At 38.2% G+C, this 19,518-nt stretch overlaps 1 protein-coding gene across 2 annotated transcripts; it reads right to left on the reverse strand.

Moving 5' to 3' along the window:
* Positions 1 to 10,956: 10,956 nt before the first annotated feature.
* On the reverse strand, positions 10,957 to 14,725 carry LOC106951343 (arf-GAP with GTPase, ANK repeat and PH domain-containing protein 3-like). 2 transcript variants are annotated; one of them, XM_015038800.1, is made up of 2 exons: positions 14,238 to 14,725; positions 10,957 to 14,207 (listed from the first exon to the last, which is right to left on the reverse strand). In XM_015038800.1, the coding sequence occupies exon 2, from the start codon at positions 14,186 to 14,188 to the stop codon at positions 13,811 to 13,813; it is 378 nt and encodes a 125-aa protein (XP_014894286.1). In that variant the 5' UTR covers positions 14,189 to 14,207; positions 14,238 to 14,725; the 3' UTR covers positions 10,957 to 13,810. The 2 variants fall into 2 exon arrangements, with proteins under 2 accessions (XP_014894286.1, XP_014894295.1); XM_015038809.1 differs by having other exon boundaries at positions 10,957 to 14,204; positions 14,236 to 14,725.
* Between the last annotated feature and the right edge of the window lie 4,793 nt (positions 14,726 to 19,518).

Raw genomic sequence — 19,518 nt, forward strand, 5'->3', positions numbered from 1 at the left:
CATCCTGAGTTGTTTGTGTTTTGGCAGTTTCACTCCATTCTACATGAAAAATAAAGGAAGATCTAATTAATCCTGACTCGTGTAAAAGGAGTTTGGCTGATGGTTAGTTTTGGTACAAGACGCCAAAGCGAGACCATTACAATAATAAATAGGCTTATAGTTTATGCATTTAAAGCCAGCAGCGCGCGGACCAATCACACAGCTGGCGCCTTTGTGCGTTGCGCGCGCGCCTCCTTTCACTCCAACTGGACACAGCCTGACCTGTATGGATATTTACATCAACTTCCTGTGAGGAATTATGTTTCTTTGGAGACAGAAACAAAGCATTATTTAGTTATGCTTTGATATTCTTCTCATAAAATTTTCATTAACCCTCTGATGCGTAACTGGGTCCTTTTTGACCCGGTGAGGTCATCTTTTTGCAATATCTTTGTAATGAAAAATTTTCACCACTTCATATTCCAGGTATTCCTCAAGAAACATGTTACTGATGTAATGCAATTCAAATTTTTAATTTACTTTTTATACATTTTAAGAAATAGCATGTTTTATGTTACTACCCCATTCTTCCGTGAGTGGGTCCAAAATGACCCACATTCATTTCCTATGGAATTTAATGGGAATCTTACCAATTGTTACTGTCAGGAAAACATTTTTTTGTGAACCAAACACACTAAGACCTAAGTGTCACCCCTGAATAATATTATTTTACATAGTAATAACTCTTACATATAAGTATTATCTTTATTTTTTATCTTAAAAATGTGTGTCAATCATGAGTACTGTGAGCGTTATTGTCACAAATCAACATATCCTTCTTCAAAGTTAGCCAACCCTAGTTATCTAACCAACTAGCTAACATTACCACCTATACTTTATTGTGCATCTTTATTATTTGTGTGTGCCTGTCTGTGTGTGCATGACACCCTGGATGAGAAAACTAAGAGAGCGTGTGTTGAATGACATGCAGAACCTGTTGATCAATGTGTTCAAGGTTCTTTCTTTTATCATCTCAATAAATAAAATAAAAATTCATAGCTATAGACATAAATGCATAAATAAATGAGCCAGAAAAGTATAGAGTGCCTTCTTTGGGTCGGGGAGGATGTCCTGCCCCAAGTGGAGGAGTTCAAGTATCTCAGGATCTTGTTCACCAATGAGGGAAAAATGGAGCAGGAGATCGACAGACGGATTGGTGCAGCGTCTGCCGTGAAGCAGGCGCTGTACTGATCTGTCGTGGTTAAGAGAGAGCTGAGCCAAAAAGCAAAGCTCTTGATTTACCGGTTGATCTACGTTCCTATCCTAGTCTATGGTCATGAGCGTTGGGTCATGTCCGAAAGGATGAGGTCACAGATACAAGCGGCCAAAATTAGTTTTCCCTGTAGGGTGTCTGGGCTCTCCCTTAGAGAGAAGGTGAGAAGGTCAGATATCCAGGAGAGACTCAGAGTAGAGCCGCTGCTCCTTCACATCGAGAGGAGCCAGTTGAGGTGACTCGGCATCTGGTCAGGATGCCTCCTGGACGCCTCTCTGGTGAGGTGTTCCAGGCACGTCCCACCAGGAGGAGGCCTGGGGAAGACCCAAGACACGCTGACAATGTTTCTCAGCTGGTCTGGGAACGACATGGGTTCCCTCAGAGGAACTGGAACAAGTGGCTGGGGAGAGCGAACTCTGAGCCTCCTTACTTAGGCTGCTGACCCCGCGACCCGACCCCGGATAAACAGAAGATGGATGGATGGGTGGATGGATAAATCATACACACACACACACACATGCGTGATACACATAGCATAATAGAATAGAGACAGTAATGTTAGCTAGCTTGATTAGCTGGCTAGTTTCAGGAAATGTGTTCTTTTGCACCCCCTCACATGCCCACACACACACACATAATGGATGTTAGCATTGTCCATTATTGACATTTCATCATTGTTGTTGTAAAATTGCTGCTGTTGTCATTTTGTTTTAAAAATGTTCTACAAATTGTCAGAAATGTTCTACAAATTATTCTAAAAATGTTTAAAAAAGTGAAAAATTAAAATATTTCAAACATGAAATAATTCTTGTGTGAAATAAACACAGTAGAAAGTATCATACAAAACATTATTTTGAATCAAAATGACAAAAGTAGCATAAAAACACATTGATTGTAACCCGGGTCAAAAAGGACCCAGTCATGGAAGACTGCATAGTCACTCACTCACGCATCAGAGGGTTAAGGTAGGAATTTAAAACCTACCGTGTTAGCTCTGGTTGTAGTGGCTCTTTCAGAGATTGAGCAAGTGGTCAGAATGATTTATCTTTGTGAACGAACAATTATATGCGGCATTTACATCTCAACACACTGCCCAGCGTGTGGCTCTGTACCTGTCTGTGCTGTAAAGTTTTTGTATGCGTTACCGGTTGGTGGGTGCGTTAGTGGTTAATGCACGTGATCTGAAAATCTCGTCCCATAAACTCAAGCGACATTTTCTGGGACTCTTATTAAAAACTCAACAGGTACGAAATGGAAGAGCTACTAAAGCCACTGTTGGTATCTGGGGTGATGGTGCTTTGTTTTTTTGGTTTTTGTTTTCTCCCCTTTCTCCACCAGAGGGCATATGGGATCCATTCTGGAAGGGCGTGACTGACAGTGGCTGTTACCTACGCACCTGCATGTCGTTTATCATCAAGAGGGGTATAAGAAAGAGAGGCAGCCAACACTTCATCGCCAGAGTATTTTGCCAGTAATGGTACTCAACACCATTACTGGTGTGCTCCTTGTGATTTTGTTTCTTGTGAGAAATTCTCTTGTGATCTTTTTGTGTCCTCTTTTCAGGTGATCCATTGTGACTCTGTGACTGATTCCCACTAACAGTCTGAATACTGGCAGTAAGTGATGGCCAAATGAAGCCTCGTGAAGCAGTGAAGCTTCCCAGCCCATTGCTTTGCCCAAAGGTTCATCACTCGGTGGTTCATTCATTTCTCACTAGTTTACATCTGCGGTTGAAACTGTGACAGGCTTGTCACTCAGATAGACATACTCATGTCAAACTCATGTTTAGTAATGAGAGTCAATAAAATCCTACTTAACTAATCTTTTTTAGTCATTAAAATTATTTGTAGCCAATCCTGGTGTATGTTGACTGTCAGTAGATGTTTTGTCATTGACTGACTTGACAATAGACATTTGTTTTAGTGTATTCAGAGTGCAGTGCTTGTTGGGGCAGACAGTATTCTTTGAGTTTTGATTTGTCTCCTGAAAAACTAAAATTCTTCAAAAATTCTTTTTCTTGACTTCCTAGTTGACTCTCTGATCCCCTATATTTTGACTCATCAGGCCAGAATTTTACTCTTCCAACAACTTAAGTCTGTTTCTACTGTTGAAGACTGATATATCTTTGCAGAACAAAGAAATATTGGAAATTTCAAGAAGGTGTGAATTTTGGAGGTGAAGGGGTTAATTCTTTTTATTTAAGAATCTTGTGAGAGAACATCTCAAAGTCTTCCCAGATGTCAGATGTTTTCTTCTTGCTGGCTCCATGTCAATCAAGTTTATTTGTGTAGCACATTTCAGCAACAATGCAGTTTCAAAGTGCTTTACATAATAAAAAAAAAACACACAAATATAAAGTCACAAAATATACCATATCAACAGTTGAGAAAACCGGTAACAAACATTACATTTTGATGAGTGCCATCATCAAAGTCGTTAATACACATGAACTATAAAATGTTTATTATATTTCAGCCACTGCTGAAGACAAATACCCCTTTGATGCACGATCAAATTCAATAACCCATGCCATGAATCAGCACGGCTCATCACGCTTTTATTTTGAAAACCGACACGCAAAATGAAGCAGTCATGTGACCCATGCAATGCGAGGCATCATTTGTTGCTAGTCACTTGGTTTTCAGCAAGCCGACACAAGCCTCGAAGCGGGGCTTCATCGGACACACACCCTTTTTACTCAATACACGCCTCGAAGCCTGGCTTCAGGTAGCCCATCACTACTGGCAGTTTCCCTGTGCTCCATTCTTCTCATGACGCCGTGGGCATTACCCACTGGAAGCCCGAGTTCCACTTACCTACAAGCCGTTGAACCAAACCTCTCTGGATTCCTCTGTTGGCTGGCCCCTTACTCCTCCGATCTGACAGGCAGAACTGTTACCTGTCCGCCCTCCACCCTGATCTCTCTTCCGTCGCTGTTCCCCGCCGTCTCACAGCCTAGCTACCTTTGTTGAACGCCACCCCGGTAACCTCAGTATTTTCCTCCATCCAAGTAAGCTCTCTCGCCGATTCACAATTTTAATCCTTCCCATCTTCAAAACTCACCTTCTGCTTCTCTCCATCCAGCGTTCCCGATTCCTGAAGCCGCAAGCTCTTGGATCTGCAGTTTTGATTATTGTTTCGTTTTTATTTATTTATTTATTTATATTAAACATATTTAACTGATTTCCTGTTCTCTGTCTTGTGTTCTGCATGTGGGTCAGAAAAATACAACCCACTATGACAGCCACATTATCAGCATTATATTTCATGCATGAATTATGTTCCTGTAAGTCAGGATTTTTTCAAAAGTGTTTTTGATTTTCTTAGGGCATAAAACTAAGGTGGGAAATTTTTTTTGCAAATTTTAGAAGTTTCAGACTTCTAAAAATCAAGGGTATCTTGTATGAAAATATGCAAAGCACCCAGATTGCAAACATCACATTGGATCCAGATGTATTTCGTTTTGTCTGTGGGCTGGATCATTGCATGTTGATATTTTTGGCTGCAGTGACATAAGCCCAGTGTTCTCCAGACCTTAGCCTGATCTCATGGGGTGTCTTAGACCAATGGTGTCCAAAGTCGGTCCTCAAGAACCGGCATCCTGCATGTGTTAGTTCTCTCTCTACTTCAATACATCTGGATCAAATGGTGGCTCATTAGAAGACCTAAGGAGAAATGCTGAGGAGGAAGCTACTACCACCAGGCAGAGAACTAGAACATGCAGGATGCTGGCCCTCAAGGTCCAAATTTGGACACCACTGCCTTAGAGATGGGATGGCACTGGCACTCTTAAGCCTGTCTGAATGCAACCCTCATTTATTAGTAGACAAGCTACAGATTCCTTGAAATGTAAAAGATTCACCTTCTCCAAGAAGTGAAAAAACACTAAGTATGATGGCAAGATGAAGACCTGGCTCTGATGATCTATATATTCTTGACCTTGGGTATCTGAGGTATGACATGATTCCATACTTATTACTGGAAATGTCTTCACTTCCTGATCTGTTAAGGCCAGAATTTAATTTATTTTTTGGAATGCATACAGGTTTGTAATCTGTAAGTTTTGCATTTCCAGTTATTTCATGTCCCTCAACATCTTGATTTAGCTCAGTGATCAAAGGTTCTTCATCATCCTCATCTCCACTGTCACTATTGCTACCATTGGCCAGTAACGTATAAAAACTTTACTTCCTAATGGCAACAATAGATATCAAGTTAAGAACTAAAATATGTTGGTTTATTTACAGTCAAATTATTTTCTGGAAATGTTGCATATTATAGATCTATAGTCTTAGTATTGATATCAATACCTGTCAAAATATTGTCACTGGTGCATGTCGTCCACTTCAGTGGATAGGTGATCAGTATTAATTTTCTCCAAATTCAAAACTGTTATTTAGAAAATACATCAGTAGTATTAGTCTTTAGGGGTTTCTTGATGTCACAATATTTTTTTTACCTGCAAGAGTTTTACACTGTAGGAGTAGGGACTGGATATTCCGAAAATTAGTCTGATACGCTCCCGGCTGACCGCCATATTGGATTTAACAAAATAATTCTTGCACTTGCAATAGATGGACAGTAGTTGGTAGTGTATTGCCTGATGCACTAGAGCCCACTTTAGTGGTCTGTGTGCATTTACAACATAAAAATCCACAAGAAACACAAGAAAATGGCTTTTAGATAGCTGTCCACTGCCTTCTCCTTGACAGAAACTGTTATGATGAGTGGCATGACTGATTTGTGTGCAGACCTATTGGGAATCCCAATTTGCAGATGGTTGTAAGAAAAAACACACATGAAACATTTTAATATTGGAAGGAATTTGTGGTGGAGTCATTGTGCCACATTTTCTAAATAGTTGTATAAAATGCCTGGGAAATTGCACACAATTTAATATGAAACATGTATTTAAATTTGTTTTTTGCAACATTTTTATAAGTTTTTAATATGTACACTATAAATGATCATTATAGGTTAGAAAAATGATTTGTTCAATATTTTTGTGAATTTTATATTAAAAATATCAATATTTTTTCTACTCGGATTTTGTTTTTAGTGTCATTTTTGGTCTACTGTGATAATGCATTTTGTCAAAATAAAACAAACACTGTAAAATTATACATCTGAGGTTGTGCTGAAAATAATGATACCAAATAAGGCAATGTAAATACTTTTTATGGTGAAAATATAAGGATAAATTCAAAATTAGACCAAAATGGCCGTTTAGACCCCAGACTCCTAATTTATGTACCCTGAAACAATTAAATGAAATTTGTTAGCATTGATATTCTCAGTAAATAAATGTTACATTTATATATCTGTATATCTCATTTTTATATATTAACATTTATGGGGCCCCTGAAGCCCTTGGGGGCCTGATGGAGCTGCTGACTTAATTTGGATTTAAACAGAAGTGCAAATAATTGATATTAATTTTAAATGTAATTTTTGATTTGCTGTTTTTAAGACCAGTTGTGTCAGGGCGCATTGCTGTACAAATTAGTGTGGTAAATTTATGCCATCACTGAAGCGCCGCCCACTCTGAGAAAATGTGCCTCCTTGTGGTCGGATGAGGGAACAGCGCGAGAGTTTTGACTATGGCAACGGGTGGCAATGCGTCAGGTCCTCCGTTTGTCATGAGGCCGGAGCGGCGCTGAGTTGCAAGGGCCATTAGAGGCTGTTTGCAGCTTTAATTATGCTTTGATATTCTTCTCATTAAATTTTCTTTCAAATTTCTAATTCCATTGTTATATTCCATGTGATTTTTATTACATGGCTTCTGTAATGACAAAAAAGATTATAGACTGACTGACTGGTGAGAAATGCGACTTCTTTTTTTCTCTTGTTGCCATGGTGAATCACGTTATCTGATGAAGGCTTCTTCTATACTCACACTCATGCTTAACTTAGGGGTAACTTGACTCAGAATTGAGTCACCTAGTAGATGTCTCCTGTTCTGAAACTGAAAACCCTGATTATCACAAAGCCGGGTAGGTTTATTAAGAGATAACCCAGTACTTGACAATAAAACAAACAGAAAAAAGCAATACTGAACACTGTGACAACTGTTCGCAATATCAGCAACAACCACCACAGGACAGGATGTCAAGGCAGCATAACTACATAATGACTAGAAGATTCAAATTGCTCATGTAATGGAATTGAAAAAAATGAAGACAAGTCTCCAAACTTTGAAATGGAATTTTATGAACAAAGATAAAATTCCATTTCAGAAGCAATTTTCATTGAAGATGTAACCTGCAATTAGTCAAGGACTTTTATTTTTGCGGGCCCACTTCCTGTGTTGCCCCAAACTCTGCCAACTTATTTAAAACCTCACCTCCAGCGCACAGTTTGCATTGATATTGAGTTTAAAATGAAATTGATCAAATTGGGATGTAGATACACTTAAGTTGATATTGCACAGTATATTTATTTTTCTTGATTGATATTTTGAAAGTGCACTTGACTTAAACTTTGATTTAAATTTTGACTTCAACTTTGATTTAAACTTTTCAACTTTAAATTGATTAGTTTGAAATATGATTGATATTCTTTTTGTTTTACTTTATTTAAATTATGGTTAATTTAACCTGATTGAAATGTTTAGTTTAATTATTAGGAGTTTAATAATTGCATTTGCATTTAATATTTATTTCCTTTGAGTGTGTACATGATGATTGTTTTTTGATAAAATACTTAATTGTTTTCTGGCCTTTTAGGTCGGGGGTTTTTCCCTGATGGATTAGATCCTCTTCTGGATCTAAGGATGGCGAGCTAAAGAAAAGGACAAGAACTTTATGATCTTGGGATTGATTTATTTTGAGTCAATTTGTCTCTCATTATGCATTTGTAATTATTTTTTTATTCAAATCACTAATATATACACCAAAACTAAAACTACTGAATCCTGTCTTCATTCACACCTCAGGCTCCTTAAAAGAACCATCTTCTGATACTGCCCTTGTAGCCGCAGTTAGCTGCATAGCCCATAACTGTTACAAAGACAATGAAGAATCCATAATAATTAATGAGAATGACACTTTAATTGCCGAAAATAAAGAAAACAAAAAAACTGAGATTAAAGAAGACATGGAAGTATGTCTACTTCCGTTTTTTTTTTTAGCCTTTCTCCACATTTCAGCCTTTCTGAAATGTAGAGAAAAAAACATGCCCTGCTCATGTTCCAAACTTAAACATCTGTGTAGCACAGTTTTCAATTAATGTCAAGATGTCTCGTATTCATTTTTGATCTCAAACCCAAATGTTTGCAGTCTACAGTCAAAATAAACAGATTTGCTTCACTGTTCACATCATTTAAGAGGGGATACACTGATATTCACAAATTTGTACACATTTAATGTCTTGCCAAATAACAGAGGGGACAGTAGAGTATAACTTACAAACTTCTAGTTGTCAAACAATTAAACTTAACATTGATTCACAGCCACCATAAACCCTGATTTAATCAGATATGTTTTTGTAAATAGACAATTTTTTATGTTGGGTAATCTTGAGAAGAAACTTCAGCTGGCATTCTTGACCTGTTTCTCTTGTGCCCCCACCTTATAAGGCAGAGGTTCCCAAACTGTGGGGCGCGCCCCCTAAGGAGCAGAAATAGTTTGGAAACCACTAGGGGGGCCCAGAAGAAAAAGTTTGGGAACCACTGTTATAAGGCATGGCCTCATTTAGGTGACCCACTTCAAATGGCTCCATCCATTCCCTCTGCTCAAACACCCAGACCTCTGGGATTAGCAATATTGATGCTGTAGTATCGAATTGCCAGTTTAGAAGGGTCAATATCACACATCTGGATCACACTGTATGAACTGACACTAGCTGTTGGAATTGTTTTACACACACGCACGCACGCACACACACACACACACACACCTACCTTGGAGTGCATTTGCATAGTAGACTTCTTGGTTTCCTGTATCTTAGTTTCCATAAAATGTTGCCACTCCAGCATGCATCCAGAGCACAGCTCATAGAAACCATGTAAACAACAAAGGCTCGATTTGTGCAATTTGTCTGCACCGTGTATCCCACACCTGCTATTCCCATACCTTGTTCTCTTTGAATAAGGAATGATGAGATAAAAAACTTTCATTTTATCATACCAGATGATGCAGGTCATGAGAGTGTCCAAAAGAACACTCCTCCTGCCATGCTAACTGTGTTTCCATTACAAATGTGTGCAAATCTTTGTGTATGTTGTTGGTGTCAAAAAACACAATTTCACAGTTGTGGTGTTTCCATTAGATAAGAATTTAAATTAAATAAGCTTGTATATGTGATAAGTTACTAATAGTCATGCCAGCAACGGCTAAAAATGGTTACATAATTCAGTCTTGACACTAGTGCTCAAGACTGAATCAGCCATCAGAGGAGACGTCTGCATCTTATTCAGGCATTGAAGCGACAAGCTCCTTATACTTAGAAGTGGGTATGTAGGCAACAGTTTGGGGAAAATGACAATATTATCACAACAATTTCTGGGACAATTAATCGGCCAGCAAAATTTGTTATTGTGACAGGCCTAAACACAGCTACTGTCAGTTCAATCACCTTCCTCCAGGACAGCAGATCCAACAGTATCTAAAGCCACTTCACCAAGGCTACTGAATTCAACCCTTCCATTAAAAATGAATAGGGAGATGGATCTCATCTTCTATATCTTTATAAATTACTTGGAAAATTAAATTAATTTAACTAATTTTTACTAGTTACAGATATCAATTTGTAATTTATTATAAAATAAACTTCCAACATGTTTCACAGATTAGTCCTCCAAATCTGTGCACAGTGAGACAGCAGGAGCCAACCTAAGACAGCCCTGAGCAAAATGCTAACCCAAGTGTTCATCACAGAGTTGACCCACATGAAGAACGCCTGCAGTTTCTTTCACAATCTGTTCTCTGATCTTTGGAAGAAGCTTTGATGCTACCACACAGAAAGTCCTCAGCTCTCACTCTGTAGACAATAGGATGTGACAGCTGTGGAGTAGTGTGGAGTGGTACCCTTTTCAGTTTTATCTGCTTTCAAAAACCATCTTAGTTCTGCATTGTTTTCTTTTTTTTACCTGGATGCTTGGTTGTCTGCTGTAAAATGTATTGTTTTGAAGTGAGTGTACTGAAAATTAAAAGCCCTTTTCAATCTTGGTCCTTGTATATTCATGCAGTTAGTCTTTTTGTTTGAAACAAGAAATGAAAAAACAAAAACACACTACCTTTTTTTTTTTTTTTTTTTTTTTTTTTTTTAAAAAAGCCAAAAAAAAAATTTGGNATGGATGGATGGATGGATGGATGGATGGATGGATGGATGGATAAATCACACACATACACACACTCACATACGTGATACACATAGCATAATAGAATAGAGACAGCAATGTTAGCTAGCCTGGTTAGCTGGCTAGTTTCAGGAAATGTGCTCTTTTGCACACCCACACACACATATAATGGATGTTAACATTGTCCATTATTGAGATTTCATCATTGTTGTTGTAAAATTGCTGCTGTTGTCATTTTGTTTTAAAAATGTTCTACAAATTGTCAGAAATGTTCTACAAATTGTTCTGAAAACGTTTAAAAAAGTGAAAAATGAAAATATTTCAAACATGAAATAACTCTTGTATGAAATAAAACACAGTAGAAAGTATTATACAAAACATTATTTTGAATCAAAATGACAAAAGTAGCATAAAAACACAATGATTTGAACCCGGGTCAAAAAGGACCCACTCACGGAAGACTGTATAGTCAGTCACTCACGCATCAGGGGGTTAAATTAAAGGCTGGTAGCACAACAACACAATGCAATCCGCTGTCATTTTTGTTGTCATCTGCCTGTGCATGTGTGGAACAAACCCTAGCAGCCATGTGTTCTGTGGATGTGCGCTTTTACACCTGCACAGTACTTCACACCTCCTCGGGGGATGTTCCTGAAAAGTTCCACTCTGAGACCTTGTTTCAATAAGTGCAGTTTGAGTGACTGGATCACAACAAAAAGTAAAAACACGACATGGTGAAGCAGCCTTCTGTTTTTATGCACCACAAATTTGGAATGAGCTTCTGGTTCCTAAATGTCAGCATAATGAGAGAAAAAAATATTATTATTATTATTTTTACATTCCTCAAAGTCATGAGTTTACATGCAATTAGATTACAATGCAATGCAAAAGAATTTTGGAAAACTCATATTGATCCCTTAGCTTTGTATGCTTTGGACAGGATAATTTACAAAATTTAAGTTAATTGGAAGCACACATCCCCGTTCATTTGAAGGCAACACCTTCAACACACAGATTCCTTCAGCATCATTACAGAAAAAAAAATTTGACAAAGCATCAAGAAAAAAAACTGTGAGTCTGTTGATGCAATGTCCAGATGCCGGAAAGAGTGATGTTCATCTGTTCAAACATTTGTATGAAAGCATAAAGAGGATGGGAATATCCAGCCCTATTCCCAAATGCACTCAGAGAAAAAATACTTTCACTTTTGGGGACGTTTCCAATGGTCTGATGAAACTAAAATAAAAGTGTTTGGCCAAGACAAGCTTCATTATATTTGGAGGAAAATAGAGGAAGCTCACAAGCCTAAGAATATCATTCCAACTGTGAAATATGAGGGTGGCACCATTATGGGACATTTTCTCCTCTGTTAGGAGAAAAGGTCCAAGATTCCAACAAACTATGATGAGAAGCTCATGGTGGGATGGCCAAAACACTTGATCCGGATAATACAGCTAAAAAAAGAAGTCATCTGATCTTCAAAGTTTGAAGAAGGTTAAAAATTAAATATCTAATAATTCTCAAACTCATTGCTTTGGCATTTAGCAAACAGAAATAACTGTGGTAACGGTCATCTTTTCATGCATACAGTATATATAAAATATATGGTTTCAACATTTATTTCAGGTAGTGTTGAAATAGCACACTGAGAAATGGGGAACTTCTTCTAGAAGCTGACACACCATCATCAGCTTACTCACTGACCTTATGTAGATATGGAGGTGTATGTGTATTCATTATTCTAATGTATGGCTGTTGGAAGAACAAAAACTAAATGCCAAATGTACCTGCTGAAAAATACATAGATTGTATTGTGCTTAAAATGTATTCCAATGCCAATGAACTACAGATACTTTGGTGTATTTTTGCTCACTTTTGATTTTAAATGAATATTTTGAGTGGCAGTACTCTTTAAAACCTATAGTTGCCCAGTTCCGACTAACAACATGCTCACAGGAAATTATTGGATAAAGAGCTGGATGACAGGCAGGGTGACAAAAAAAGGACAACTGCTACTATAATTTAAGAAGCTTACAAGTGGCAGTGCATCAACTGCAGCTGACATATTGCTGTCACTCTCCAAAGTTGGATGGCCGTCTTCTAAAAGTTATGCTTGCCAAGCAAAATTAGAGACTCTCCGAAAGTAGCACCAAATGGTGGAGGCAGCATCATGATATGAGGTTACTTTTCTTAAGGTGTTGATGCAGGTGGAGCTATAAGTGTTGACAAATACCAAGCAAATGTGAGTCAAAACTAGTGCTGCACGGGAAATCAAATCACATTTGTCATCACACTATTACAGCTGCAAAAAATTGTGAGGGTGCAATTTTTGGTGGAACTCAAGTGCCATGCATTCATGTTCTTCGTATCTATGACACCTTTGGTGATGAAGAGGCTCCAACTTCCCTACATGTTCACACCAAGTGTTTTTCTTCAGTGGCTGAGATGCAAAAAGTGAAGGAGGATGTAAAGGCGATGTGTAGTGGTAAAGGAAGAAAAATGTCAGTGAAATGAGGTTTGATTGTAATCGATACCAGTACTGCAATTTATTGCCTTTAAGAAGTTCCAGAAATCATGTAGCCCCAGTCAAATCCTTCAATTGTCCACTAGACAGATAAAGACGATGTGGAGTTTCATTTTCAGCATTACGGTGACAGAGGCATACTCCTCAATTAATAGAAAGGCGATTCAAATTAAAGTTTAGAAATTGTCAAGCGAGAGTTTAGACACAAACATGGCAAGGAAGGAAGGAAGGAAGGAAGAATGGATGGATGGGTGGATGGATAGATAGAATCCCTACTGTCAATCAGTCTTTCTTTACCCTTCTACTACTGTTTTGAAAGGGTTTTTCCTGTGTGTCACTTTCAGGAAACACATGCTGCTTTTATATTTGGCAGCATCTGCCTCTATTAGCCAAACTAGATCTCCCTCTCATTACAGGTCAGTGTCAGAACAAAAGCAAATCCCATTAGGCAGCAGAGCTCATTTTCAGAGGACTGATTGCACAGTGCCTCCTGTGAGGCAGCTGAGCTCTGTTATTGTTCACACTGCAGTGCATGGGTGCAGTTCGATCCGTGAACAAGGAGCATGAGATTGGCTACGCCCCCATCCTCCAAGTGCGATTGTTGACATTAGGGCTGTGCCTATGACATTGTTACCAAGTGGGAATAAAAGGCAGGAAATGCCCCCCATAAGCCCCATCCCTGAATTAAATAACATCCCCTCCGTTTAATGAATGAAACCACTAAATGGTTATGAAATTACTCACCTTCAATAGAGATGACATGCTCCCTGATTTGGTTCTGCAGAGCCAGGTCGTCGATGCGCTCGATCAGGTCGTAGATGGCGTAGATGTTCGGGTGGACGGACTCGAACCGGTGGATCTCCGCTCTGATGGCTGCTGAGTTGGACAAAACAAACTGCGAGCCGGCCGGGCCGGACTGTGCAGCCTGACCCGAAACAGTCCCCGAACCGAACTGACCGGCCCCTGAGCTCGCAGACGATCCGGATCCGAACTGGGACGGGATGGACTGGGGTACCGGGACGGGAACGGGCGCCGGGACCGTCCCTGGAGTGGGCATGGCTGGCTGAGATTGCTGCGAGATACCGGACACTGGGACGCTCGACTGGAAATTCATTATAGGTTGTTTTCTCTCTCTCTCTCTCTTTTTTTTTTTTTTTTTTTTTTTTTTTTTTTAAATGGAGCGGCTAAGTCTTCTTCAGCGACAACACAAATGTGGAGGCTAGAAATTAGGACTCAGGCGATGCGAACAAAAGAAGTTCGCGCGATGCGGTGGTCTGGAAAGCGATCAACACAGAAGCATCAATAGTTGGTCGCCAACTGCAACAAAACGCGGTTCATATTATCACAACTTGACTGAGGTTCATTTTCCGTTATTGGCCAGATCTTGTCCAGGGCCCCCCCCCCCCGTCCCCTCTTTTTTTTCCCCCCTGTGTCTTTACAAACCCGCAGTGCCTACCATTCGGACACTCCTCCCACACCGCTGTTTTGGTCAAAGCCGTTTCCCGTAGTTGCCCTGTTTAAAGCAGACAATGGGCTTCTGCGCGGCGCCCTGGTCCACTCGCGTTGAACGCCGTTGTTTCTGCACTGAAATGAAACAGTGTTCAGTTCTCGTTGGTCCAAGTGGTCCCTGCCCAGAGCCCTCCTCCGCATGGTGAAACGTCACCCATCACGTAATTGTGCATGAGATGGGGGGAGGGTGTGGAAGGGCAAAATCACAACGTGCAAATCATCACAATAACCTACCTGGCAATTATGCAACAGAGAAAGTGAACAAGAAGAAGATACACACGGAAAGGATGAGATATATATATATATATATATATATACATGTCTCATTTCTAAGTATGTGCGAGTGCATTCGTTCAGAATATGGGGTTTTATGGGGCTTTCCTTGCTATGATTGACGGATACATTCAGTTGTTTTTATTTATTTATTTATTTATTTATTTTTTACATTTTCTAATTACTAAGTCATAATTTCCAATTTATCTTACTTGGATTTCATGTGACAGACCAATTAAAATGATTGTGGACTGAATAGTAAAGCATATGGCTTATACATTTCTTTCCACAAATAAAAATCTGACAAGGGCAGCATGCATTTTTATTCAGCCCCCCAAGTCCAGCCACCTTTCACTGTGTTTAGAGTGGCAGGTATTCTCATGTGTTTAAACGATGGGTGAATACAAATGAATGCCACACCTACTTTAGAGGATTAACAAAATACAATAAGTTATCATTTCCCCCCTCTACTTAATTACACCCTAATTTATGTTTGGTCTATCATACACATTCAAAATCAGATCTTTTGAAGTTTGTAGTTGTACAGTGGCCAAATGTGGAAAAAGTTTTAGACGTTTGAATACTTTCTCAAGGAACTGAAGCTGCTCTGACAACGCCAACATGCAAAATGTTCTCACTTTTAAGAGATTACTGTGAAGGCAGATTTCAAGCTCTCATTTCACAGCAGCAGCCTTGAATAAAAGCCAGTTTAATTTTATGGAAGTTGGCACCGGGGTCGCATATTCAGCAAACAAGCATGCTCCCAGCTGCATTGGGGAGCAAGAAAGAACATGACAGCTGAAGACTCAAGGCCATGGCACATATGATGTCAATGCATACTCCATCAAGTGTTCCTGTATGTTAGCTGCCAGTAAGGAGTTTGATTAGAATTGGCTCTTATCTGATTTTTTTTTTTTTTTTTTTTTTTTTTTTTGTGTGTGTGTGTTTGTTTTCCAAGGAAGAACCAGACTGCCCTCATGGCTTGAATGCAGCAGCTGTTAAAGGCCAGATGACTGTGACTGTCAGTCATAATCTGTTCCTGTTGCAGCAGTGTGGTCACACTAATACAGTAAGCTCTAGATGGAAAAAGTAAAAGCAACTCTGAAAGCAAAACAGAAACCATTACATCAATGATAATGTCACTGCACTGTTTTTTTTTAAAGAAGTCTACAAAACTCAAAATTAAGACAGCTTTAAAGAATTACAGTAATCTAAAGACAGTGTAATGAAATACATTTTTATGGCTCTCTCAGCTCTCAGACCACCTGCTGTTTTGAAACTCTATTCACACATTATTAACAGGGTACTACAAAAAAAAAAAAAAAAAAAAAAATTCAATGTTCTCAAAGGCCATACAGATCGAGCTTCCATTGAGATTATTCACTTTTGCTGTAAGCACTCCAGAACTTTCATGAAATGCATGAGATTAGAAAATATCAAACGTGGCACTTTTTACAGCTTCAAAAACTTAGTCATTGATAATTCCACATACAAAGCTAAATTAGTGCCTTTGAGATGCTGTAAGCTAAATGCTAATGCTCCTGTTTATGTAATTAAATCAATCTAATTTGTTATGTAACAAAACCTGTTGAGTGTGACTGCAGAGTTGATGATGCACTTTACAGAGCAACTTTTCTTTCTTCCTTTGGTGCTGCAGCATCATCATCCTGTCTGAGCAATTATATATTCAGTCACAAGACGAATCCATTGCTTTGAAGATTAAAATCATTATTTATGATTTCCAAAATAAACAATGCAGCTTTCTTGCCGTTTCAAGTAAGAAAGCTGATTCACAAACATTCTCAGGACATAATAAGTGCTTTAAAGAAACATACTAAAACTAACATTAATAGTAATTTCCGGAAACTATGAACAGTATTGACGACACAAATGTGAAATCCACACTCCTGTCATTGCAAAGTGCTTCCTGTGTTTTCTTTATTCTCAGCCTTCTGCTGCCATCTGTTGGCCAAACATGAAACTTGTTTTCTGCCAACAAATGTACATATTTGTAGAAAAAAAATAAATAAAAATCTCAGAGCTTTAAGTGACATCTGGTGGCTACCAAATGGAGAAATATTTTAATATAGGTTTAGATTTAAGTTGTTTAAAATGTGCATTTTTCTCCCCATTCAGGTCAAGTGCTACTTGTTTGACGTGAAGAAGACTGAAGTGGAATCCTACCTCAATCTTCTTCATTCCCATCTGTCACTCTTTACTCCACATACTCATCCCAATCCATTTCAAAGTACCTCCATTGTCTTCTTTAATTATTTAACTGTAAGTAATTCTTGGATAAATAAAAAACATGTCTTCAAGTACCTGTGCTCAACCATCAAAAACGGTAAAAAAAAATAGAAACTTCCTTCTTCTTTTTTTTTTTTCCCTCAAAACGGCACAGGTTGAAGCAATGAGCAAATTTTTAAAATTCAATTTCTTCCTTTAATTGAACTCAGGGCCTGTGAGATCTGCCCTAGTGTAAAAACGAGCTGCCATGAATACCAGAATAATTAAGCTGCATGAAACCTCCTAAATTATGGATTTTAATTTTGACTTTTGAAGATATGAATTAAATGCAAATCTTCCAGCTAAATTTGTTCACATTAATAAGCCCTCGCATCGAAAGCCTTCCAGTATGAGACCTGCCTGAAAGCATTTCAATAGGAATGAACCAATATCCTATTCTTTACAAAGAGAAATAATGAAGTTACTTTGCCATAGATAAGCCACATAAATGTCGTAAAGTAACTAATGCATATGGAAATTTATATGCAAGGTATAAATATCTTCCTTTTATATACTTGAGCACTGAACTTTGTTCAAACATTAGAGCTATTATTATGCCATATTAAGCCAAGATCAAGGGTAACTAGAGAATAATGTGAAACAATTTAAAGAATATTTTGTTACCTTTGACTAATTCACAAGTTGACGTACTAAAATTACTTTTCCTTTCATCAGTTTGGGAAAGCCTAGATGCTGATGTACTGGCTTTGAAAGGTAGGTTAATTTATATTTGAGCTAATGGAAGCACAAGACAAGTGTTACTGCATTTCAAGACAGTTGCTCAAACATGCTGCTCTCTTATGTGACATGATGGAATTATCAAATTAAAACTGTCACCATGAAGGGGATTATGGAGTTACAAGTTTGCTTCATTTTCGGGATACAATTTCTATATAGCTATCCTAAAGTTACATGCTCCACAGTTCAATTAATCAGCACACCAATAGCACAAGAAGTTCTAACTATTTATTTAATATTTGAGTATTTTAATAATTAGCATGTGTCCTTTTGTTCTGCTCCTCACTGGAGTGAGGTGGCTGCCTCTGAGGGGAGGATAATTGTTACTCAGAGCCAAGAAGGGCTAATGGTTAGTAAAACTTAAGCAAATGTTTGTGTAGAATCTGTTAAACAAACATTAGAGCTGTTTGGATGGAAAAGTGATGTGGAGGTGCTAAGGTAGAATGACTCGCCTGTCTGCTCTGTGTCATCTCCAGGGTGTTTGGACAAATAGTTTTCCATGGGTCCAGACACCTTTTATAGGTTCTTGGAAAGGCCTTGGAAAAGTGGGGGGAATTGTTTGTGGTGATCTTTTTGTGGTGTGTCATAATGCTGTTTATAGTGTAAGGATAAAACATAAAATATTCATAAAAAGTATATAGAAATGTGTCTGGTAAAATGCATTTGTATTTATTCTAAGAATAAATTGCAAACAAGTAATTAAATGTGTGGAGTTCTGATGATAGATGAATGCATTGGGTATTATGTAGGGCTATTAGATTAGTTTTTTTTTTATTTGAATAAAAATATTGAAAAGACTTCACAATCATGCAGAACTTTGAGTGTGTTGCAATGCACAGTACCTTCTTCTAGGTATAAAAATGTTTTTTGCTTAAAATATCAGGTCCTGAATAGTTATCTTTACTGGAGAGATGAATATAAGTGTAATTTTGTCTCCTCTTATCTCAGTATTTGGCATTTATTTCATGGTCATGCTTATCCTAGAAATTTTGCAAGTGCTGACGTGACTGTGAAGTAAATACCAGCACACTGTAGAACCAAACAATCTTAGCCACATGTATAACAGTGGAGATGCTCAAGATGTTTGCAGCAATTGATTTGATGTCCAGACTTCATGCTATGATAGAACCTTAAAAGAGCTATAAGCATGTGCAAACCATAATACACCTGACATAACATTTCCAAAAGTAGATGGAAGTGCTTCACAGCATTACGAGAAACTAATAAGGTCATACAGAAAAAATGTTTCATTGGCTATTTGCTGTTAAAAGTTGATTTAGGTCACCTAAAGACAGGGCATGCATTATTGAAACACACTGCTACTTTGGCTTAGTTCTTTTCTACATGGATAATTAAACTGTGCAATATGTCATATGTTGTTGTCTACCTGAAGACATTATTTTAAAACATAGTAAGGAACAAGTTATTTTTATTATGCTGCGATATGAAAAACCAAATGAATATCATAGTTCTTGCCATATCTTATTTTTCACCTTGGGTACAGAGTGACTTCAGCAGACCTTATTGTTTCCTTTTTCCCTGTGGTACTCCAAGTGGTGTCAAGCATTCCTACTAACGGCTGAGGCGAGAAATAGAGAGACAAGAATAGAAGTGTTAATCCACTGAAACAGAGCCCTT

This window comes from Poecilia latipinna, unplaced genomic scaffold (assembly GCF_001443285.1).
Source record: "Poecilia latipinna isolate Pla-1442-1.1 unplaced genomic scaffold, P_latipinna-1.0 Scaffold27, whole genome shotgun sequence".
Taxonomy (NCBI): Eukaryota; Metazoa; Chordata; class Actinopteri; order Cyprinodontiformes; family Poeciliidae; genus Poecilia; species Poecilia latipinna.